Source organism: Antennarius striatus, chromosome 18 (assembly GCF_040054535.1).
Source record: "Antennarius striatus isolate MH-2024 chromosome 18, ASM4005453v1, whole genome shotgun sequence".
NCBI classification, from domain to species: domain Eukaryota; kingdom Metazoa; phylum Chordata; class Actinopteri; order Lophiiformes; family Antennariidae; genus Antennarius; species Antennarius striatus.
Window position 1 is genome coordinate 8,507,501 of NC_090793.1, and position 25,000 is coordinate 8,532,500.

The 25,000-nt window shown below is 41.5% G+C and overlaps 2 protein-coding genes and 4 non-coding genes across 8 annotated transcripts in view; 5 read left to right on the forward strand and 1 right to left on the reverse strand.

The window, feature by feature from the left end:
- Nucleotides 1–4,153, forward strand: part of LOC137612254 (voltage-dependent calcium channel beta subunit-associated regulatory protein) — a 10,765-nt gene extending 6,612 nt beyond the window's left edge. For all 3 annotated transcript variants that reach the window (XM_068340697.1, XM_068340698.1, XM_068340696.1), the window contains exons 9-11: nt 140–338; nt 454–652; nt 732–4,153. In XM_068340697.1, the coding sequence (XP_068196798.1) occupies nt 140–338; nt 454–652; nt 732–2,592 (2,259 nt within the window). In that variant the 3' untranslated portion in view covers nt 2,593–4,153. The remainder of the gene's footprint in view (nt 1–139; nt 339–453; nt 653–731) is intronic.
- A 1,258-nt stretch (nt 4,154–5,411) lies between these two features.
- On the reverse strand, nt 5,412–19,832 carry stk11 (serine/threonine kinase 11). The gene is made up of 11 exons (XM_068341506.1): nt 19,642–19,832; nt 17,936–18,875; nt 12,526–12,609; nt 12,279–12,368; nt 11,804–11,936; nt 11,428–11,564; nt 11,136–11,263; nt 10,035–10,092; nt 9,675–9,868; nt 8,354–8,599; nt 5,412–6,079 (listed from the first exon to the last, which is right to left on the reverse strand). Exons 2-10 carry the CDS (start codon nt 18,217–18,219, stop codon nt 8,391–8,393), a joined length of 1,317 nt encoding a protein of 438 aa, XP_068197607.1. The 5' UTR covers nt 18,220–18,875; nt 19,642–19,832; the 3' UTR covers nt 5,412–6,079; nt 8,354–8,390.
- Nucleotides 19,833–23,035: 3,203 nt separating this feature from the next.
- Nucleotides 23,036–23,108, forward strand: trnar-ucg (transfer RNA arginine (anticodon UCG)). The gene has a single exon. It is a non-coding gene; the product is annotated as a tRNA-Arg (tRNA).
- Nucleotides 23,109–23,404: 296 nt separating this feature from the next.
- trnar-ucg (transfer RNA arginine (anticodon UCG)) lies at nt 23,405–23,477 on the forward strand. The gene has a single exon. It is a non-coding gene; the product is annotated as a tRNA-Arg (tRNA).
- Nucleotides 23,478–24,547: 1,070 nt separating this feature from the next.
- Nucleotides 24,548–24,620, forward strand: trnar-ucg (transfer RNA arginine (anticodon UCG)). The gene has a single exon. It is a non-coding gene; the product is annotated as a tRNA-Arg (tRNA).
- Nucleotides 24,621–24,916: 296 nt separating this feature from the next.
- Nucleotides 24,917–24,989, forward strand: trnar-ucg (transfer RNA arginine (anticodon UCG)). Its single transcript has one exon. It is a non-coding gene; the product is annotated as a tRNA-Arg (tRNA).
- Nucleotides 24,990–25,000: the final 11 nt, after the last annotated feature.

Here is a 25,000-nt window from a genome sequence, read left to right on the forward strand (position 1 = left end):
ACTGACAATACGACAAATCGCCGTCCCCCCGAGGGGTTTGCCTCCACCAGTCATGACTCATCTGAACTCATCTGCCTCAACCGGTTCTTACTGTCTCATCACCTCCGTCCACCTCCTCTCTTTTAATCTCCCCTGTCAGATGGAGGCCGTTGGGGACAGGGAAGAAGCTGAGAGCTCCATTGGGATGAGAGGAATGTTGACTGAAGCTCCGGGCCAGACTTCAGTTCTGCATTTCTTCTCTAAACTACGCCGTCATGCCAGTTTGGAGGGGGCTGGGCCTTATTTCAGGAGGTGGAAGTTTGACAGTGGTCATCGAGCTGCTAGCCTGGATGCTAAAGGTTTGAACAAATAAATAAATGACCGAGGAAGCTTCTGTTTGTAACTGATGTCCAACATTGCATTAATATTAAGAATAAAATCATGGCGACAGCTTTTTGTGCTAATTTCAAACAGGATCCCCGAAGAGAAGACCGTTCCAGAGACAGAGGGCAGCAAGTGAAACCACCGATCACGCTGAAGATGATTCCTCTCCTCTCCGAGATGAGGTCATCAATTCCTTCCCACAGTCTCCCATCCAGACCAGTGGCCTCCAGTCTCTGTCTGCTGAGTCTCTGTCTCATCCAGCCACCACAAGCATGTCCTTCCTCAACAGGTACTCCCCTACCCATGAAACCCCTTCCTAGGGCTAGGCCAGTCTCTGATTACTGATTAACTGTTTTCCATCTCTGCAGATTAAAACTGGAGGCAATGGTGGAGTTAGGTAGCATCAGCAGCGGCAGAAAAGAGGAGTTTGGTCCTCCGACAAACGACTGTCACGGACTAAAGCAGCAATCCTCATCCAATGGAAATGAAGTGGAAAAAGAAGCAAAGTTGGATGCAGTAATGAGATCAGATGCAACTGGAGTTGAACTAGAATCAGCAGAAGAAGAAGACGACCTGTTTGGGGTTCAACAAGAAGTTGCCACACAGGAAAGTTTTGAAGCTATGATCCAGGAAACCAAAGGCACAAAGACAGAACTAATTATATCAGATGGGAGGAAAAGGAGTGAGGCAGAGTTGGAAGACGGAGATGAAATGGTCCTGGGAGCTGAGGCAAGAGGAAGGTCAGACTCAGGCTCATCTCTTCCCTTCATGATGCGTCAGGAGAGTTCAGAGGCTCCTCCCTCTCTGTACAGAGACATCTGGAGCTTGCGGGCTTCTCTGGAGCAATACGCATCCTCAGACCAGAGCAGTACGGATCGGGAGTCCATCCGAAGTGACGCCGACAGCCTCTCATCCCTCTGCGGCGCAGGAGGTCGATCCGGATTGGAAAGCTGCTTGTCTCAAGACCTGGATGATGAACCTGAGGGAGATGGAGAGCTTCTGGATGGAGGAATCGGCGGGGTGTCAGTTGGGGAAAGCGAAATGGGAGTCGGAGGTGAGGGCGAGGCAGGGAACCGAAAACTCCTCCAGATGGACAGCGGCTACGCCTCTATTGAAGCCCCATCCAAGGCCCCAGAGGAAATGCGGCTGTTTGGGACTCCTGGTGCTCCTCGAGGGAAGACGGCGTCTGAGAGGAGGCTGTTCTTCACCAACTCTGGGAGAAAAGGTTCAGTGTGCGAGAGCGTCGAGGCAAAACTGTTTCAGGAGGAGCTGGAGGAAGAGATGACAGACACAGGGACGGAAGAGAAAATCAAGATGTCTCAAACCAGCAGTGAGTCGCTTCAGGAATCATATCAGTTTCTGAAAACCCTTCATCCCCAGAAACCTTCAGAATCTCAACCACAGCCGAAGTCCCCACTGATGAAGCCGATCCCGAATCCCTCGAATCCTCACCAACCTCGTCTTCGCCGGCGTGACTACAGCATCGACGAAAAGACAGACGCTCTTTTCAACGAGTTCCTCCGTCATGATCCTCAGTTTGACCAGCAGGATTCTCCACTGCGTTCCAGGCACAGATCCAGAGTTCACCTCCGGAAACAGTGGCAGAGGCACAAGCAATACAGCGATCCGGGGTCAGGCACTGGGGGTCGGTACTCCCCATCTTTGGAGAGGCAGAGGTTCACCCCACTGAGGAGGGGTGACAGTGCCGGTTACCCTCTGGACACCAAGTATCACAGCACACTCTCACGTATAGCCAGTGCGGCGGATGAAGAGGCCAGTGAGGTCGCGGCCTCCGAGGAAGCAGCCAGAGAGAGCAAAGAGAACAAAGATCCGTCAAGCAGGGGAGCTTCAGGGGACGCCACAGAAAGTCCCGCCGACATGACCTCCGAAGGCACCGACCCAACCAGGGGTTACGCAGAGTCAACCGGCGAGGACGTCGGTAGCCAAGTCTCCAACAAGACGGAAACAGGAAGCACAACCAGCCAGTCTGTGAGCACACAAGAGAGCTGCATGGATCCAAGAGTGGACAACAGGAACAACAACAGCAGTCAAGCTATTTTATTGGAGGTTTCCCGGCAAGCAGAGAGGAGCCTGACAGACAAGCTGGTCGGGTCGCTGGAAGAAAGACTCTACAGCAACCTGCACGGGGTAGAGAAGCATGGCCAAGGCGGGAGCGAACATGTTCTGACCGTGTCTCAGACGTCCTCATCTGGATTCGATCTCATATAACTTAACAGGATCATCTTTTCCGTCAGTTTTGCTTTAAATCCACTGTACAGAGACGAACTTCCACCAAAACGGTTTATAGCACTTCAAACGCAAGCGTTCCGACGCTCTTTCCCCTCAATGTTTGGACACATTTTCAAAGTAAATTTGGTCTGAAAACTGATACATCGAATCAAAAACGAGGACACAAGCACCCTCCTGACGGCGAGTCTGTTCCAGCTTATCCACTTAGACCTTGATTTCCACTGTGACGCCATGTGACGTGTGATTTTATTGGTAACCATCCATAATCTCTGCTTCGCTACGTAGCTTTGAAAATGTAGGCCCATCCTAAGGTAAAAAAAAAAATTCAGACGTAACTGAATTTGCAGCATGCTAGTATATGTCCAAACAACGTGTGAGTGTGAACAATGTAGTTTTACTTTTTAAACAAAAAGCACTTTGATGGGAAGACAATGGAGTTTCTTTTGCCCATTTTTTGAATTTTTAAAACCATGTTCTCTTTAATTGTCCTTCTTGTATCGATTATGATGGGAAATGTCTCCATAAAAGCTTTCTGTATTTGGTGACACAAAAACCAACGAGACCATTGAGGAAAAACAAAAGGCATCACAATTCTCCCTCATAAGAATATCAGCGCACTTTATCTTTAACTTTAACACAGATGGAACACTCAGTTTTCACAGCCAGACAAAAATACATTCATCAAGAGTTTTTATACTCTATTTTTATGGGCTGTTTGTCTGTCTTGTGTTCCTATTGCTCCTCATAATTAGGGAGAGTATTTCCAGGAGCTTCCGTGGGCTCGAGTGGAGTGATGCATCACTGGGCTCTGCTGAGGAGAATGACAGCCCACATTTAAAGAGACTGACACAGGAGCCTCACAGGCTTCCAGACAGCTGGTCAAGCAGCAGAGTCAAGGCTGTAAAAGCAGATGATAAATTTGCATTGCTGTGGCGTTGTCTGCTCTCACGTCTCAGTAGAATGAGATTAAAAATAACAGGCTGCTGATCTTAGATTTTGCATACTGCCAACAAATGGAATGAAAAGACAACAGCCAAAAATCATATCAATATTTACCGCTGGGAAGATGGTTTTTGATTAAACCTGGTTTGTCTAGACTTCACAAAGAGACATTCATTGAATTGGTGCAACATAATCAGAGAAAACCTCTAGAACACACAGGATCACACCAGACCAGTGAACTCTCTGACCAGTGGCTGGCATGCTGGGAACAGGGCGGCATATACCAAACAAATGTAATTTCATTCAGTTGCACTAATGCGAACACTGCCCACAATGACGCAAAGCCAGATAAAAATATAAAATACTTTTCACTTCCCCTCAGATGAGCAGCCAAAGCAGGAAATCATTGTTATTTGTTGGAGCTCCACTGCCCAAAAAAAACAACAACTGCACATCAATTCAAGTTCACAAAAGCACAAATTTTGTTAATCCACAGCTAAAACTTTTTCTCTAAATATGCATATTTGCTTTTTTTTGGTTTGGTAAGCAGTTTCCAACTGTTTTAAAAATGAAGCACATATTTCTAAACAATTGAATAAATAATTTAGACAAACACCTTGTTTTCATGAGATTCTATTGACATTAAAAATTATTTCAAAAAATTCCTAATTGTTTTGTACCACAGGATGGACAAAGGTGTCACCCTCACCTTTTAGGAAGCTGCACACATCCTACGTTATTTTTTTATTGCTCTATTGACGGAAGGGTAAAATCATGTACAGTATTTTCCGCATTATAAGGCGCACCTAAAAGCCTTTAATTTTCTCAAAAACTGACAGTGCGCTTTATAATCCAGTGACCCTTATATATGAAAAGTTTTAAAATAGGTCATTCATTGAAGATGTGCCTTATAATCAGATGCACCTTATAATCCAGTGCGCCTCATGCATGGTAATTTTTTTAGAATATGCCATTAATTGCAGGTGCACCTTATTGTCAGGTACGCCTCATAGTGCAGAAAATACTGTCCTCGTTCATTCTGCATCTGTCAAATCCTCTTATGACCATATGATTACGGATTATTGCTCATATAACGGCACACACAGCTAGCTCCTCTTTGTGCCACACACCAGGTTTACATGCGAGTAGGTCATGGGAGCCTCGTACAGCACCCCTCACATTCATTATTTAAACCCCTAACGTCCTGCAACCTAGAAAAAAGCTGGACCAAGGAGGGACGAACTATTCAAGTATTTATTGGACTGAAATCTTTATTAACAAAAAATTCCTCTCAGAACTCGATGCTACAGTAATGTGTTTTATGTCGGCCAGGTATTGTGTGAAACTATCAAAATAGCAACATCACCAGAAAAAGAAAGCAACGTGTCCTCTCACCCAGCGACATCTTCATTCTCATCACGTTTCTCATCGGGTCTGGCCCAGTGGAGAGGCTCTCTGCCGTGATACGCGTCGCCTCCCTCGGAATTGTGACTCACCTGCTCTCTGATCTATTCCCAGCGAGGACCCGATGATGGGCTTGGCTGCATTAAAGAAAAAAAAAAAAAAAAAGAGGAGGGGAGCTCCCGCTGAGACAAAGAGCATCATTGGAGAACAACTGGGTTAGAGTGACGACACACCGCCTGCGGCGTCGGCTCTTGATCGTCTAGGTTACGACTACAAACCAGTGGCGGACTGCGGAGAAAGAGGAGCGTTGAACTGCTCCCCAAGTATAACCTTGTAAAAGGACATGTCGAATAATAATAATAATAAAAACACAGCAAACTCTTCAGTGTATTGCATAATAAAAAACATGCTCAATTTAACGTCAAACAGAAAAGATCATCCAACAAAACAGCCTGTGTGGGACTTATTTTATATAAATAATAATTAAAAAAATATTCATTGGAAAAAAGAAAAAACCTAAATGGAAATCAAAAATCCCAAACAAGGATTCGGTCTGTCGGCCCGTCCACAAACCAAGCATGTTCCCTTTCTTCCAGCTCTGTACAGCATGCAGTTGTTATGTTGGTGGTAGCAGTATAATTCTTCTCATCAAAGATCTAAATATAGAATTATTCATAACTTTGGACATGTTTTTTTTTCCTCTTTAATTCTTTTTACACATCACAATGTGTGTTAAAAACGGGCATTATGGTTCTGTAAAAACAGAAGTCATCAAAGAAACACGGGGGGTGGGTGGTGTTGGGGAGATGGGTGATGTTGTCTGTAAGGTCCAGTGAAACAATTGGCTTTGAGGATGACGATGGCAGGATGAAGAGAGATGACAGGAGTCAGGAAAGAAAAGAGAGAAGAAAAAAACCAAAACAGCATCTTCGCAGTCAGCGCTTCAGTCTCAGAGCACAAAGAATATTCCATGCTGTCCAGCTCCTCCCGTTGCTCGTACCGCTTCCACAAAACACTGCAGGCCGCTGGTCCGGGGAGGTGCGGGGGGGGGCTTTAACGTCAGAAGTCTCTTCTCACGACAGCAAGGACTCCGGGCACAGAAAGACGAGGACAGATCGTCCTAAGAAACGACAGAGAGGGAACGTTACTGGACTCTCACGTTAATCACACAAAGCCAAACGCAACTTTCTGAGTTTTCAACGAATATCACAGAGTCAAAACAAGAAAGTACTAACTGGTGTTGCTAACGCGGAAAGATTCATCGCCGGGGGTGAGAAAGAGACAAACGTTCCACAGCCCTTCTTCATCACATCCAGGATGAGTCATCGCCTGAACAAATTAATACACAGCCTCTCCTCTGCAGTGCACTCGTGACACACAGCCTCGCTCTGAGTGGTTTGTATGTGTGAGAGATTCAAAGAGCAAACTGTGGGTGGTAATTGGAAAGAGGGCAACCTGTTAAGTTGGTGTGTGCGTACACTTACAGCGTACATCTGCCTCACTTCCACGCCTGAACGAGGGTCACTGATGAACCCCTGGAACGTCATAATTTAGATATATTCTAACATGGAGTAAATAAAGCAACGATGTGAAACAACTAGTCCGCAGGTCTAATTAATCGGTGATGCCCATGCATGAAATGGGCCCTGAAAGAAGTGTGTTAAGAAACAAACAAAAAAAACCTGACAGGAGGGTGTGTTCTTGGACATTAACCTTCTAATTTTTTAAGAACATTTGAGATGACGCGAGTGCTGATTATATAATTCATGTTTAATTTATGTTAAAAGCTCATTCTTGTCCGATATTAACAAACATGCAAGGCAGCAATGTTGTTTCTACCAATAGAGAGCGATTCCATAACCAATGGGTGTTATCCCATCACATTCTTGACGCTCCAATTTAAAGAGGCCATATAAGGTTGTAACAGTGATTTTTATGCATTTACTATTAATATTATTTACAATGATCCATTAATATACGAAAACAGCTTTTCATAAATCTCCTTTTTGAAAGAAAATTCAGATTATTTTAACTGGACTTCAAGAAATTCAATCTCTTCAGAAATAAAAAAAACAAAGTGCTCTTTCCTTTGAAGAGAAGAAAGTGAAAAAACCAATTTCTGCGTTGACGCTGATGTGTGTGTGTGTGATGAAACTTGATGAAGACTCCTGCAATTGGAGCCCGTCTTACATCCACCTGTGACGGACTGACCCACTCATCAGCTAAAAGGATACCAGGGGAATGACCGGGAGTGAACTAAAAGTGAAGTTGACCTTTAAGGTTCATAAAAAGAATACTTTCAAACGCTTCTCTTGGTAATACTGATATATGCAATTAATTTAGATCAGTTAATCACAAAGCACATAATTACTTCCAAATGTTTAATCGCTTGACAGTTCTAATTAAAAGCTGATCTACTTACTAGGATTTAAATACATGGAAAGATATGATGATACACTGACAGGCAGACGGACAGACCAACAGGCCTTTGATGATACTATATGGACTGGCGGTGTTAACGTATGAATATATCTTATTTATTTTCCAGAACATCAAAAAAAACAGATTTTGTTGCCTAAATCTCCCCAGAGAGGATTCACAGCGCCTGGATTAGAGTCCTGGGCGTCCAACGGTCGCTATCGTTCCCCAGCCTCTTCCAGCACTTTACAAACGTGGCATTTCATCAGTAAATTAAACTCGTCTGCCTGTGATAAGGGGGAAGAGATTAAGCTTAATATATTCGCAGCCGAGCGGTATCGGTCACTGCCGTGATTCTACACTAAGAACCACTGATCAGCTGGATCTCCTCTGTGCTTCAGAGTTCATGAGGTGCTTTGTGTTAAAAGGCGAATACGGGTGTGGAGAGGGCGGCATGTAAGATGGATCCCCGTGAGCACATTTCTCATATCATCTACACTGTTTTATGACAAAGAACATTCTGTACCGTTGTGTTTGCATTTTTTGTATTCTTTATTTTTTGGCAGACCTCAATTTCAATTTTTGTGAGCACACACACATTCTGTGTGGTTCCTACGCATTGTTTTATAAATGAGAGCCAGGTCTAGTTTTTGTGACTGTATAGCGAGCCGCCCATGTGTTCGCCTGGGGAACGGTGGTGAGTCACTGCACTGCTCGCTGAATATCAACAGAAATTCTCTTCCCTCCCTCTCCCTGGTTTCCTCTTCGTCCTCCTGCCTGATACTCGTCTGTCTCCGTCTGTTCCAACGCTCTCATCTCACCCCTTCAAATCTGGTCATCTAAATCTGCTGCATCTGTTCTCCTTACTTGTTTATCTTCTTCTTTTTAACACTTTCTACAATAAAAAAATGTATCCTCTAAGCACATCTGAATCACAAGTTTAGGTGGAGTCCTTGTTAGCGGTTGACGCACTCACCAGTTAGGTTGTTTTTGAGGGATAAAGGGGGAGGGGGTCATTGCTGTTTGCAGGTGGAGAGCTTGCGGATCTTGCTGGCTGTGGAGACTCCTTTACGTGAGGGGTTGGAGGAAGAGGAGGCTCGGCGCTCTGCTTTGGCCTTGCTGTTCATGGACCCCCCATCTGTTCCGTTTACACAAACTGGTTTGGCTAGAGCTGGACTGTAGTCCATGTGTCCTGGCCCCTGATCTTCTTCTGCCACTTGTCCTAAAGACACACACATTTTGTTTTGTTTTTAAAGAAAGGACTTTTAGAAAGAGAATCCTCAGAACATTTCAGGTCAGACATCCTGAAAAGAGCTGGAAATAAATGTCAATCAATATTTTTCTCCCTCTTTTAATAGAATAAAATGATTAACATCAACTTCTCTGAACATCAACAAACTTGAATGGACATTAAGTGTGATACCTAAAATAGATAAAACTTTTTGGGGCGTTATGATCTCTTCTGTATCTGACCACCAGGGGGCAATCATGAAATTTAGGTAGTTAATCGCTAATTACTGCATATTGAGGATTTGTAAAAACTGAAGTGAATAATGACAGAAATGAGATGTTAAGAAGAGAAACACTTTTGTTCTATTTATCCAACACTGCAGTATTTCATTCATCTCAAGGATTCTTGAGCGACAGTGTGGGGGAGGCAACCGTGGAAAACCATTCACACTCTCCCACCAAAACCATTTCAACAGGGCTATTTTTAGATCACTTCATTCACATTCTGCAGCTCCATTTGTTTTGTTTTTTTAGGTTCGCCATCCCTTTCAGACGCCACTGCTGCAAGTATTATTACTGGATGTTGCCTAGCAACTGAGTAAGGATGTGAGTTCTGGGGGGGAAACATAAAAGCGTCGAGATGAACATTAAACCGCATGAAACAATGTTATTATCTGTCCTCCTCAAAGAAACACTCTGGAGTTTTATACACAGTTGAAAACCAGAAATATCTTTCATCATGAGCCACGTCAACATTTTCTAAAACTAAATGAGAGCGGAACCTTTGTCAGACCTCTGAATCAAAAGATCTCCCTGTTGATTTGTGCTGATGAACACCAACCAATAATAGAGCTTTGTGGGCGGAGCTAAGAATGGGGACGTCCTCGCTATTGACCTACATTCAAGACCATCAGCAGCATACATGAATGAGACTTCCCCAAAAAAGGGAATTGTTTTTTGACGGTGTTAAGGACAACACACTTCCATAAAACACTCTTTCTTGATACCCGATTGGACGTCTAACACACTCACCATGTTAAAGCTGGAGTAGCAGAGCTGATACATACCTGGTACTGTGAAATCCTGAGTGTATATGATCTCATCCTCTCCGTCGTACAGCTCGTCATCCTCTTCCTCTGTGTAGCCATGCAAATCCTCGAGGTATGGCACCACCGTCATACTCCGCCAAGGATCCCTGCTCTCTGCACTGGCAGGGATGGGCACCGGGGGCTCAGATGGAGGGTGTTTCTTACGTACCCAGCTGGAAGAAACAGGAGATGGAAATATAAGAGATTAGCTTCATTTCTAAACACTCAAAATATGTCATAAGTTTAATTTTCACAAGACAACTACAAAAATTTGAATCCAAAAGCAGGCAAAAAAGGAGCACCAAACAATTTTGATGTGGTGCACAAAGAATCACTCACTTGTGTTGTCTTATGTTCTGTATGGAGAACCTCTTTGCAGGGTCATACTCCAGCATTCCTGAGAAAGAACATTTTCAAGGTCAAATATCTCAACGCATGTTTCTGGTAAGAACAGCAGACATTAAACTCATTCAAGGAATATCCTGTAGTGCAAGTATTAATCACAGTCACTGTGGCCTGTTGAGGCATTCTGTGATGCTTAGCTTGACAATGATGTGTCAATGTTATGTTTCTCCCTTAATTATAATAATGAGAGTTGAATCTGTGGGTGAAGCGTAATGTCAGTGTGATAAGGCAGCAGTGATGCAGTATTTATCCAGAACTAATAATGTAATTGTGTCCCGGGAGGCAGAGTGAGGCAGCATGCCGAGTGCTGATAGCAGAGAACCGGCTGCTGAAGGACACCTTTTGTAAGAGAGGCTTATTTTAGACCATATAATTATGGTCTATCACTTAGGTGCTGCGTCATCACACGGAGACGTCATGCTCACACAAAATGGGGGATGGGGACTGATGAATAACTATAGTGCCCTAACTTGGCAGCTTTTACAGATAAACATTAAATTCAGAGTGACACAGGCCGAAATCTATGTCATCATTAATACTTCCTGATAGTTGATAGTGAATCCTACCATGAAAAAATGGACTTTTCATTCATCATTCTTCACGTTCTTTAATTTGCACAGGCACAACTCTATTCAAACTGGGGGAAGCGACGTTTGATTATGAAGCGTTTAGTATTCTGTTGCTGGCTCCAGATTAATAGAAACTACGTCAAAGGCTGGAGGGATTTCTACAGCCTGGAGGAACCCGCATTGGATGAGAAGTCAGGACATCTTTAAGTGTCACAGCACCACCTCCTGGACGCACACGGAAAAGATCATATATGCTACACTTACTATACATAGAAAATAGAGAATCTTTTCACTACAATTGTTAAAGCAATGCATGACGTTCTGTGATGATGCATGGGTATAAATGGGTCTTATATTGAATTGTGAATTATACACACAGAGCAGGTATTTAAGAACAACTGTTCGAGGAGGATCAAGTGTAGTTTGGTTTTCAGATCTGTAATATTTGGCTTCATGACGCACTCACCTCGCAGCAGGTCTGACAGGAGGGGCCCACACTCCTCAGGGATCGTGTAGTCTCCTTTCCCAATGTTCTCAAATAGCTTATAGATGTTGTCACCCTCAAACGGATAAAGACTCGTTGTAATGTTGTATCTGAATGAACCAAAGGATAAAGTCACGGTTACACAATCACATACTGTATGTGTATATTATATACACATATTAAATACACCTTACGACCATAATTGAGACTTTATATTGCCATCAAACTGACAGTGTTCTCAGTGTTGTGAGAACTTGAGACTTTAACTACTTACAGTGTTACTCCAGCAGACCAAATGTCCACCTTAAACCCTGAAAAGGTGTCCAGTCCATTGGCGATCTCTGGAGGCTGAAAGGCTGGAGAGCCCTGACTGGTGCGACAAGTGTCATCCTCTGCAAATGGGTGAAGGGCCTGAAAGATATATCACAGTATTGCACATTAGAGATGTCTTTCATGTTTAAAAAAGTAAATTTATCAACTTAAATATACATCTCAAAAGTCAGTGTAAAGATGCTTAAAAACATACGCGTCAACTCTACGTTTCTGCTAATATAGTTTAGATATTTCAAGCTACCACTAACAATGCTGATGTTTGATCTGTTTCAATCACGTACGAATGGCATACAAGATACCAAAATGCCTGAGCTCACCTCTGCTACTCCAAGGTCGGAGATTTTAAGGGCCCCGTCTGTCGTCAGCAGCAGATTCCCTGGCTTAATATCTTTGTGAACTATTCCCTGGCTGTGCAAATATTCAAGGCCATCTAAGAGCTGGCAAAAGTACCTGAAAAAAAGCAACAAAACATAGATGGACACAATTAAACTACAAGTGGAATCACTGAAGTACTATATATATATATATATATATATATATATATATATATATATATATATATAAAATTATAGATAACAGAGATCAGATGAACATTCATTGCTTCGGTTTAGTGGCTTTCCGGCACAGATTAGACATTCACACAAACTACGTTGACTTGTTTTAACTGTTAAGGCCATGCTGTCTTGGATCTAATCTTGGGCCTGGAGCAATAGCTGCAGACAGGCACAAACTAAATATAGTATTGAGATATGAAAAAAAGCAGCAGAGAGGTGGAGAATAACAGACACTCACCCATGAGCTTGAAATACTGGAAATCGTTTTTCTGGGACACTGTCCAGCATTTCTTGCATCCCACAAACACAATACTCCATCACCATATACGTAATTTAGGAGTCAAGGGGATTTTCAAAATGAAAGACATTGATCTTTTAATAAGATAAGCTGATTAAAACAATCTGATGAGTAACACAAACATTTCAATGGAAGGGAATAATGGCACATCTGACAGGTTAAATTCTACAAATTCACATAAGGATATATTTTCTGCTTTTCTTCATTGTAGAGTACATCCACCAACTGAATCACATTCTTGTGTTGGAGTCTTCTTAGCAGCTGTATCTCTCTATAAAAGAAAAAAAATGAAAATATTATATCTCTTCATACAAACATATCATTTGTGATTTAGTGACCACTAATCCTATTTGTACATTCAATATAGTGTTGGGACTATATTCAATATAGTCCCAACAATATAGTGTATCGTGTAGTCCCAACAATATAGTGTAGTATAGGATTCAATATAGTTTTGGGAGATGGTTTGTACATGTCCAGAGGAGAGATAGTGAATATATTGGTAGAAGGATGCTGAGTTTTGAACTGCCAGGCAGGAGGCCTAGAGGAAGACCAAAGAGGAGGTTTATGGATATAGTGAAAGAGAACATGAATGTAGTTGGTGTGAGAGAAGAGGATGCAGAAGACAGGGTTAGATGGAGGCAACTGATTCACTGTAGCGACCCCTGAAGGGAAAAGCTGAAAGGAAAAGAAGAAGTTGGGACTAAGGGTACAGATAAATTTTGATCTGGATGAGAAACAGTCCAAACGACACACATTCAGAAAGATTCAGCTGAAGAGGACACAAATTAATTTTCCACTCCAGTCATTATTTCTAACATGCGTACACACAAGAGGCCTGTAAGCATGCAGATAATGAGAGACAAAGCAGCGGGCAGCTCCTTCGTGCTGTGCCCAATAAGCAACTTGTCGGGGGGCAGTGCCTTGTTCAACGGAACCTCGGCTGTGCTCAGGAGGTGAACTGGCAACTCCCACATGGGCCTTGAACTGGCCACCCTCCGGGCCCCGGCCCAAGACCAAGTGGATTGAGCTACTGCCGCTCGTACAGAGAGGAAATGTTCTGCATTACATTTACAGATGAGAATTCCTGCACCATCATTTGTCTCTTTGCTACATTCAGCCAATTCTTTATGTTAAATATCTGTAGCTATAATCAAAATAAAAAAATAACATGAAACATTTACTTGTATACAAACTGAATTAAGACACCAAAAGCTTGAATTTTTCTTTAGTCATGTCTCATGTCTTTCTCCCTTATGAGACCGTAAAACCCAGAATGAAGGCACGGGTTAGGATTTAATTCCCTCCTTTGTAGTTTCAAACATTGCAGCATCACCCCAGCTGTATGTGGTGCAAAAGATAGTGCTGCCTCATGCACTCATGAAAACAGTGACTGAGCTCACATTAAGGCATAATGACTAGTGTTGCTTTCAGCTGTGCATAGTCTCTGCTGTTCAGCTATGTAGCGAGAGCTCATGACGTGCCTGAAATGCAGCTCGTTTCTGTAACACAGGTTATAAAACAAGCAGCGCTGGTGAATAGAAACAGTGACTACAGCAGTTCTTCTGCAGTCTCTCAGTTCAAATATGGACACTGCAAATTGTGTGTTCAAGGTCTTCAGATTGCAAAGAGCGGAAATATTTTAACAGTAAAAGCAGCAATTCAGGCACAAAGTAGAAATATAAAAAAAATAAATGATCTTACTCTATGCTGTTTCTTATTAAGGGAGGTATGTCTATATATTGTGTACATTTGTGTTGGTGTCTCAATAAAGGAGATGCATCCTGTGAGGGCTGCATCTAAACATAAATAGGTCACAGTGATGGGACAAAGTCGTCCCATTTAAACAAATGGTCCCCAACCTGGTCCGTGGGTCATTTGGTACCGATACAGAAAGAAAAATAATTTACATTACTTGCGTTTTATTTATTTCGGAGTTTGAAAGATGTTTTATTTTGAGAAGTAACATCTGTGCAGAATGACACACAGATGAATGCATACGTCTGTCCCGCATTACATCAAGGCAGATTATCCTGAGATTGCCCAAAGAGTATCGAAAACCCTGTTTCCATTTCCAACCCGTCTTTGTGGAGCGGGATTTTCTGCAGTGACCGTAAAGAAAACCAAACTGCGGAGTAGATGGGACGTCTGGAACACACTTCAGGTGTCATTGTCTCTCGGTACCCATAGATCAGCAGTCCCAAACCACTAATTCTCAATATTGTAATTCTTATTATTTGATTGACTCATTCACCCTTCTACTGGAAATGATCAGTATTTCTCCTACGTTGAATGCACTGATTGTAAGTCGCTATATTTCAAAATAAACCTCATCAGTGCAGTCATTTGTATCATTTGAGTTTTTAATTTAATTATTTCGTTTACAGAAATGTTGATTATCAATTTATGAAAAAAAGGTTGTTCTTTATCTGCTGATGTCTGCATTTTACATAAAACCGCTGCGGATGATTTATTTATAGACTACAGATGTCCTGGCACCATTAGTGATTATCAAGCAAATGAAGAGCGGTCCTTGAAAATATTGTTAGATGAAACCAGTCTGTGGTGCAAAAAAAGGTTGGGGACTCCTGATTTAAACTACAGTAGTTGATTAGTGGTCAAACAGTGCTGTGTGACTACAACCATTAACTTTGCTTTCATGCCCATCCTTACTAAATATCTTATTTTGGGATAATATCAAGCTAAACACACAACAAAGATAAATGAGTATCTGTGGCTAATTTAAATAGCTTATACTTAACTACACAATTTTTCTTATCTTTTTAATTATTTTTATTAGCACAACAGCTTTTACCACTAGCAGCTTTAAAACCAATAATATATATCGAAGGTAGAAAATAGAATACTGCCTCATGGTTGTATAACTCTTCCTACTATTGAAGTTATTGGTTAATGTCTGTACAGGGATATACCCGACATGTAGCCATACATTTGAGGATATTTAATAAGAACGGCAGCATTTTGTGGAAGACTGGAAATTATGACTGTAATGATGCGGCTGAATTCCAATGAATAAAAGATACTGTATTCACTTTCAGACAATTTTTACAGAACGTAGGATGATCGACAGGATGGTAACTTTCTGTCATGGTGCAATGACAATCACCTGAAGCTCTGGATCAACAAAACCACTGGGCACCACCATGAAACAGAACAAGCCCTGTCATGGCCGTCATCCAGCGAGAAGTGGCGAGTACGATGGCGACAGAGGTATGGACTCAGAACAAAGAAGCGCTCCTTAGAAAAAGGAGAGCGCAGATAAGGGTTGCTGTCACCATACTGCATGGAAAGCAGCCTGCAGGTCAGAGCTGAGTTTGGCTCAATGGCCATGATGGACATTTTCACAAACCTTCACACTGATGTAACAACCACTTGGAGGAACTTAGGGTTGAGTTTCGTAGCAACACATCTGCATGGAAACGACAGAGGATTAGCAAACCGCCGACCTTCTGATAAATGGACGACTGCTCTACATCCTGACCAAACTACTCTTTCCACAGTGATTCAGTCACATCTACTTTATGAATTAAATACAGCTTATCAACATGTTGGAGTATTATAGTAAAATGCATCAGACCTGGAGCTTGCATCATTAGCCATATGGGTGCAGTCCCATTATAGCGGTCTCACGTAACAACATGTGTACACATCTCAAGAAACACTTACACTGCACTTTTAGTAAACACAACACCTTATATGTGATATACTTGACCTTAAGTGATGATTTAGGAATCACTATTCTGCTACATTTGACTTTTCTTAAATTACAATCTCTTGCAGACCTTCTGGTAGCTCATATGTGCAGAGTGTATTTTCCACTCAACCGGTCAAGGGGTTGGATGCCCTCCAGAATCTGGGTCTTGTCTGGAGTTTCTTACTCAATGAGATAGTTTTTTCCCCCGCCACTGTCGCTTATGCATGCCCTGGAGGGTTCTGTTGAGTTTCCGTATGGAAATGCACTTCGAAATATCTGTTGTGATTAAGCACTTTGTAAATATCATTTATTGATTTTTTCTCTGAACTAATTTTGACAGTTTTCTGAGGCTTCTCTTAAAAAATTACAATTTGATGACAACCTCTGACGCTCAGCAGGAAAAAATTGGGGCAAGAAAGACATTTCAATACATATACAGTATGTGACAAACTTTAGACGCGTTTTCTCTAGGCACATTTGTTCCCATTTAAATCAGCAATATTTTGATAATTGAACAATGTTTTTAAAAGAGTTGTTAAAAGCACAAGTTAAAAAACATTTTGCTTAACCTACATAGATTTAAGTGAAGCAGAGGTCCTTAATGGAGTACTGAATGCACACCTCGCACACCATGTGCATACATGTGACAAAGAGCATATAATAACCCAGACAAAAAAAATGATGCTTATCAAAAGGTCGCAAAGACAGAGACTTTAAGTAGGAGAGGTAAGAGATAATATTATCGATTACTTGAGAATTAGGTGGCATGGTGAACACAACTCTGCCTTACGTTGTCATGAGAAAAACACTTCCGTATAAAGTGAATCGCTTAAGTATTATTTTGGCTGTTGCACTGGATTAGAGGAATTGTTCTGAGACATGAAGTAACACACAGAAAACTGTGTCAAAATATGAAAGACTAAACACTCATCAATTTTCAAAAACTTTGGTGAAGATGGCATGTGAATCATTTGTTAGCAGAGATTCCAGGGGAAACATTTCAATCAGGTCAAAGAACATTCATTCATTCATTTCCATGTACCGCCGCTGTATCCACCGTAGCAGGTCACGGGAAGCTGAAGCCTATCCCAGCTGACATAGGGCGTGAGGCTGGGGACACTCCGGGCACGACGCCAGTGCACCACGGAGCCAAATACAAAGACATACAAACACGCGCACACACACATGCACTCCTACGGACAATTTGGGACCGGCCAATCAACCTGAAGCGCATACTTTTTGGAGGTGGGAGGAAGCCGGAGAACCCGGAGAGAACCCACGCGGACACGGGGAGAGCATGCGAACTCCGCACAGAGCAGGACTCGAGCCCGAACCCCCCGTGTTGTGAGGAGACAGCGCTAACCAGTGCGCTACCGTGTCGCCCGAAATAAAGAACAGCTATAGTTTTTAAAAAAAAGTAAAACAGGCATGACAGGTGTCATATTATTTGAAATTTCAGTGGGACCATTAAATAAGCTCATACTAAACCAAAGATTACAATCAAGATATTTCTGTTGTATCTCATATTAACCAGTTATTTCAAATTGAAAACCTCAGTTTAACACGTGAATCATGTATGGGTGACAAGTCAATGACACTGGTGTGATAACTGAACGCGTCAGAGTGCAAAGTAAATAGAAACATACATGGTCAAACAAATACGATGATACCATGGCTTAAGCAAGGCACCGACCCCTTACAAGTTCCTCATTGGGGCGTCCAATGAAGAAGCAGCCCTATATCTCATCATCTGCATAGCTAAATGCTCCCTTTGTGTGTGTGTGTGTGTGTTATAGGCATAAAAATGTTTTCCCCTACAGGGTGGAAATAAAGGGTTTTTTATTACTATTACAGTATTATTATTCATAAAAACTCTACTCACTTTTTCACATTGGCTTCTCCATTGGGAATTCTCCTCAGTTTCTTCTTCTTTAGTATTTTCACAGCCCTGCGACAAAGCGTCTCAGAGTCCAGCATCTCTTTTACTTTGCCATAGGATCCCTCTCCGAGCAAATCTCCCATCAAGTATTTTCCTATCAGCTTTGCCCTTTTTCTCCGTGGCTGGTATATAACCTCTGTAGAGTCAATGCGATGAATGAAAGTATCCATCTCCATCAGTTCATTTTCATTTAGATAGTCAAGATGATGCAGATCACCGGTACTCATGACTGATACTTCAGCAGCCTCAGCTTAAGCTGTCTGTGCAAAAGTGTTCAGAAATAGCTATAAAATCTGCTGAAGATTAATCCACTGGTAACCTTTTAACTGAGAGCTGAATATTTGAATCCCACAAGATGGATAAAGAAATACTGAATACTGAATATGAGAGGGAGCAATAAGGCATGAGAGTTTAAAGATGAAGAGAGGGACCAATCCCAATTTGTAAACATCAGTCCTTTTAACTCTAAAAGGTAAAGAACCTATTGTGTCAAATTCCAAATTAGTGCCTTATACTGTGCATTTTGTACTAAATCTAACACGTGTAGTTGAAAAATTATTATTCTAAAGTGATATTCTTCTGCACTGAACTCAAGATCACCTCTAAGTGAATTTAGTACCACAAAACCTTCAGTAGAGGCAGCCAGTCCTGCTTCAAAGACATGTGAAGCAGCATTCCTGTTGAAGGTCCCTGCTTTACAGCAAATTATCCTCAGTGTACAGATGTGCAGAGTGAATCCAAGGACAAAATCTGCAGCCAAACAGCAGCTCTGTCAGCCCAATCTGTGGTATCAAGCTGGCTCCCAGTCGATGACTGAGCCATCCAATGTGCCAAGATGTCCTCAGGTATCTTCCATGCCACCACAATTCCTAGTGCAAGGTGCCTAAAAAACAAACAAAAAACACATTTTAATATTATTGTAAATACCAGTAAATATAAAACTTTGATTCTGTACTGAGAGTGTCTGTAGTGTAACCATCTGTCCATCTGTTAACACTTGACCAGTTAGCCTTCCTACGTTTTCATTCTGTATCGATACTCAAGAGGAAATTATATTTTTATTTATATTTGGCATCTTTCTTCAGCTGACTAGTACAGTGTGTTACATCCAAGTGGGGCTTAAACTGATCACTTTAAAAAAGATTTTTTTAATCAGACTTATCTTTTAGCTCGCTATTAGCTAACACAGCACTCCTGCTTAAATCCTAAATGTCACACCTTCTGCCATAATTGCAGGTTTGAACCAAAAAGGTTTCCTGAAAACCGAAGCGACTAAATTATCAAAATTCAAGACTGATGGTGGACAACTGGAAAAGACAGCCATGTGTCGTCACAGAAATGCAGCTAAAGGTTGTCTTGCAGCGCCAGCTAGCCAACTTTGACAAATTACCGTTTACCAATTTAACTTCAGATAACAGCGAAGCAGCGGCATTGTGTGATACTTGAAACATTTCCCAGGTTGAACTGAATTACACTCGTCCAACAGCCAATTATAGAGATCCAACACAGCCACCAACACCGGAAAAATAACGCACACACAGCTAATCCAAGCTAACCCGAGTTAGCTAGCACGCCGTTCAGATTCCAATTTAAATAGCTCGCTAGCTAGTCAACAAGCTAACTAGTCAACTCCTGAAGCCGGCTCTTACCTAAATCCACATGAATCCTTTTCTCCATTCAACTTCTTGATTCGTTTATCGTCTTTAGTCCTTGGTGAAGAGAATATTTAATTTGGCACCAGTAGCGAGGTATCAGTTCAATTATGTGATTCTCACTCTTTCCACTCAGGTTGTCGCCATCTTGTTTACCTCCCCCCGGGCTCGGGCTGACAGGCCGGACGTTAATGCGTCAAACAAAAGTTTTCCTCCCACCCAGCCGCCACCGCGGCGTGACGCCGGGACTCGCACGAGTCAGTCACGTCACGTGGTCCCATCCATAATTCAATGTATTTTTTGAACAGGAGGAAACACATAACTATTCACAGTGATATTTTATCCTGCTATTGATGTGTTATGAATTTGGGTTCGGAAAGTGGTGATTTATGCAAGCAAGAGTCATCTGATGCTTATTGTTTGTTACCATTACAATTAAATCACCTCGTGATTCACCTCACAAGTTCTAGTGAGGTGAATATTGTATATAGTAGATAACTGAATATATTGTACAGTCTTCTTCTTTTCCTTTCGGCTTATATTGTACAGTATATATTGTAATATCGTCTTCTTCTTCTTTTCCTTTCGGCTTTTCCCTTCAGGGATCACCACAGTGAATCAGTTGCCTCCATCTAACCCTGTCTTCTGCATCCTCTTCTCTCACACCAACTACCTTCATGTCTTCCCTCACTACATCCATAAACCTCCTCTTTGGTCTTCCTCTAGACCTCCTGCCTGGCAGTTCAAAACTCAGCATCCTTCTACCAATATATCCACTATCTCTCCCCTGGACATGTCCAAACCATCTCAGTCTGGCCTCTCTGACTTTATCTCCAAAACCTCTAACATGTGCTGTCCCTCTGATGTACTCATTCCTGATCCTATCCATTCTGGTCACTCCCAGAGAGAACCTCAGCATCTTCATCTCTGCTACCTCCAGCTCTGTCTCCTGTCTTTTCCTCAGTGACACTGTCTCTAGACCAAACAACATCGCTGGTCTCACCACAGTTTTGTACATCTTTCCTTTCATTTTAGCTGAAACTCTTCTATCACACACCACACCTGACACTTTCCTCCACCAGTTCCATCCTGCCTGTACACGCTTCTTCACCTCTTTTCCACACTCTCCATTGCTCTGGACTGTTGAGCCTAAGTACTTAAAATCCTCCACCTTCTTGATCTCTTCTCACTCTAACCTCACTCTTCCACTTGGGTCCCTCTCATTCACACACATGTACTCTGTCTTACTGCGGCTAACCTTCATTCCTCTCCTTTCCAGGACAAACCTCCACCTCTCTAGCTTCTCCTCCACCTGTTCCCTGCTCTCACTACATACACAAGTCATCTGCAAACATCAGAGTCCATGGAGATTCCTGTCTAACCTCGTCTGTCAGCCTGTCCATCACCATAGCGAACAAGAAGGGGCTCAGAGCTGATCCCTGATGTAGTTCCACCTCCACCTTGAACTCCTCTGTCACACCTACAGCACACCTCACCACTGTCTTACAGTCCTCATACATGTCCTGCACCACTCTAACTTCTCTGCCACTCCAGACTTCCTCGTACAATACAACAGTTCCTCTCTGGACACCCTGTCATAAGCTTTCGCCAGATCTACAAAAACACAATGCAGCTCCCTCTGGCCTTCTCTGTACTTCTCTATCAACATCCTCAATGCAAATACAGCATCTGTAGTACTCTTTTTTGACACAAAACCATACTTCTGCTCACAAATGCTCACTTCTGCCCTTAGTCTAGCTTCAACTACTCTTTCCCATAACTTCATTGTATGGCTCATCAGCTTTTTTCCTCTGTAGTTGCCACAACTCTGTACATCTCCCTTGTTCTTGAAACTAGAAAGTAGGAGTTACCTTGAAGGAGGAGTTTCTTAGGAATGTCCTGGAGGTAAAAAGACTGTCGGATAGAGTCATGAGTCTGAAGCTAGAAATCAAAGATGTGATGTTCAATGTTGTTAGTGGGTATGCTCCACAGGTAGGATGTGAGCTTGAGGAGAAGGAGAAATTCTGGTTGGACTTTGATGAAGTGATGCAGAGGGTTGCATGACTTTTAGGAAGGAGTTAAGACAGGCTCTGGGTGGTCAGGAGGTGCTTCCAGATGACTGGACAACTACAGCTAATGTGATCAGGGAGACAGGTAGTTACAAAGGTTTCAAAAATCAAGATGAGAACAAAGTAGTTTTTATAAAAAAATGATTCTAACACATGATTGAAATATATGAGATCACGAAACAATTTTGAATTTACAGACAGTTGTTCAGGAAACTGCTCATGTAAACACAGATTACACTTGGATGAAGCTGACATTTGACCTGATACAGTGATTTTACATATGCATGTGGCATAAAATAAGTGTTTCAGTCGCTGAAAAACAACATAAATTCATTTGTTCTTTTTTAATTGCAAAAATGTTAAGCTATTAAAGACTATATGCTCTTATGGACAAGATCTCTGGCTTAGAATCAAAAGATTGAGGGTTTAAATCCCTTCACAGTTGGTTGAATCTAGCAGTTCTTTTTAAGTGGGTATGTTTGGTATTTACACAAGACAAATTCATGTTTTGAAAAAACAATTAAAAATGTAGGTAATTCAAACATGGTGATCATAAAAGTTATCATTGGAGATAAAGTCAGAGAGGCCAGACTGAGATGGTTTGGACACGTCCAGAGGAGAGATAGTGAATATATTGGTAGAAGGATGCTGAGTTTTGAACTGCCAGGCAGGAGACCTAGAGGAAGACCAAAGAGGAGGTTTATGGGTGTAGTGACAGAGGACATGAAGGTAGTTGGTGTGAGAGAAGAGGATGCAGAAGACAGGGTTAGATGGAGGCGACTGATTCGCTGTGGTGATCCCAGAAGGGAAAAGCCGAAAGGAGGAGAAGAAGATCATAAAGGTTATCAAAACTGGCTGAAGTGGCTATACAGTGTTCATCATAGTTGCGTACTGTCAGTAAAGTCATGAACAAGCTTTGTTTTACAGCACCAGGTTTGTAGACAAATTTTTAAAACGGTAAATAACGTAAAGACCATGTAACCTAATGCACAAGGCCTCTGACTTTTGATCAGAAGATTGAGGATTCAAGTCCTTTCACGGTCAACAGCACATATCAGTGAGATTTGAGCAGCCATTGTGCCATGGGGTTTCATGTTACATTTGATGAAGGTGGTCCTGTAGGTCAAATATTGACTGACCATCGATAATGTTGTACCTGAACTTGTGCTTTCATATTCCTCCAGATGTTCAGATGATCAAATTTTTGATTGGGCTTAATTGAAGAAATGTGATGGAAGCATGTTGTCTGTCAACATGACCAGAAATTTTGTTTAAAATCAGGAGGTTTTTGGACAAATTGTAAAAATGCTGACATTTTCAACAACCACGTGGCCTAATGGATAAGGCGTCTGACTTCGGATCAGAAGATTGAGGGTTCAAGTCCCTTCGTGGTTGGTAGATCAATAAAACAGCCCAAGTGATAAATGTATAAGGTTCATTTTACTTTATTACACTAATGGCAAACTGGGAGATTTTCAATCCCAAATTACTCCAACTTTCATGAACTAATAATTAAGTAATAGCCTTTAATTTGTTTAGAGACATAAAACATGTTAGCGACCGTTAATACAATAGAAGGTGATTAAATATTTAATTAGATCCATTGTCATTATTTTATTAAAGTGATTGAGAACCTTTTTTTAAAAAAAATCAGCAGGTTTTTAGAAAAATTGTTGCTAACTTTTTCCAACAACCACGTGGCCTAATGGATAAGGCGTCTGACTTCGGATCAGAAGATTGAGGGTTCAAGTCCCTTCGTGGTTGATAAAACAGGATTGTGTATGTTGAACAGCCATTGTGTGTTGGCCTTCAATGTTGTATTGTGCACAAAGAAAATGTAAATGTAGAGGAGTCAGTGCCAAAGTCAAATATCATTTCAACATTATTCTATCTGATCTCATATTTTCATATTCCGCATGATCAAATTTGTGATCAGGTTAACTTGAAACAGCATAATGGAGGTGTGTTAGCTATCAATATGACAAACAATAAACCGAACGGATTCTGCCTTAAAAATTGCAATAGGGAAAGAGAGAACTTTCCTCAGCAGAAAAAGAAAAGAGGTGGTTATTCACTCCACTACTTTTCAGTCGAACAATATGAAAACAGACTTCCTGATAAGGGGGGTAAATGTGTGAGGTTCACTTTATTTTATTCCTCTGTTTGCCAGATTTTGAGATATTTCAAGTCTGAATGCAAATCCCAAATGATTTCATCTGTCCTGAACTAATCATCGAATAATATTTAGTTAGATACATAAAACATGTTAGTGACTGTTAAGGCAATCAAAAGTGACTAAATATTTAATCAGATCTATTGTTTTCTCCGAAAGGAGGAGAAGAAGATCATAAAGGTTATCAAAACTGGCTGAAGTGGCTATACAGTGTTCATCATAGTTGCGTACTGTCAGTAAAGTCATGAACAAGCTTTGTTTTACAGCACCAGGTTTGTAGACAAATTTTTAAAACGGTAAATAATGTAAAGACCATGTAACCTAATGCACAAGGCCTCTGACTTTGGATCAGAAGATTGAGGATTCAAGTCCTTTCATGGTCAACAGCACATATCAGTGAGATTTGAGCAGCCATTGTGCCATGGGGTTTCATGTTACATTTGATGAAGGTGGTCCTGTAGGTCAAATATTGACTGACCATCGATAATGTTGTACCTGAACTTGTGCTTTCATATTCCTCCAGATGTTCAGATGATCAAATTTTTGATTGGGCTTAATTGAAGAAATGTGATGGAAGCATGTTGTCTGTCAACATGACCAGAAATTTTGTTTAAAATTAGGAGGTTTTTGGACAAATTGTAAAAATGCTGACATTTTCAACAACCACGTGGCCTAATGGATAAGGCGTCTGACTTCGGATCAGAAGATTGAGGGTTCAAGTCCCTTCGTGGTTGGTAGATCAATAAAACAGTCCAAGTGATAAATGTATAAGGTTCATTTTACTTTATTACACTGATGGCAAACTGGGAGATTTTCAAGCCCAAATGACTCCAACTTTCATGAACTAATAATTAAGTAATAGCCTTTAATTTGTTTAGAGACATAAAACATGTTAGCGACCGTTAATACAATAGAAGGTGATTAAATATTTAATTAGATCCATTGTCATTATTTTACTAAAGTGATTGAGAACCTTTTTTAAAAAAAAATCAGCAGGTTTTTAGAAAAATTGTTGCTAACTTTTTCCAACAACCACGTGGCCTAATGGATAAGGCGTCTGACTTCGGATCAGAAGATTGAGGGTTCAAGTCCCTTCGTGGTTGGTAGATCAATA

Coding starts and splice junctions, on each gene's coding strand:
- stk11 (XM_068341506.1), bottom strand. CDS start 18,219: ATGAGTACCGGTGATCTGCATCATCTTGACTATCTAAATGAAAATGAA. Junction 11,565..11,803: donor CCGACCTTGGAGTAGCAGAG/GTGAGCTCAGGC, acceptor TATATCTTTCAG/GCCCTTCACCCATTTGCAGA. Junction 9,869..10,034: donor CAGAACATAAGACAACACAA/GTGAGTGATTCT, acceptor TGTTTCTTCCAG/CTGGGTACGTAAGAAACACC.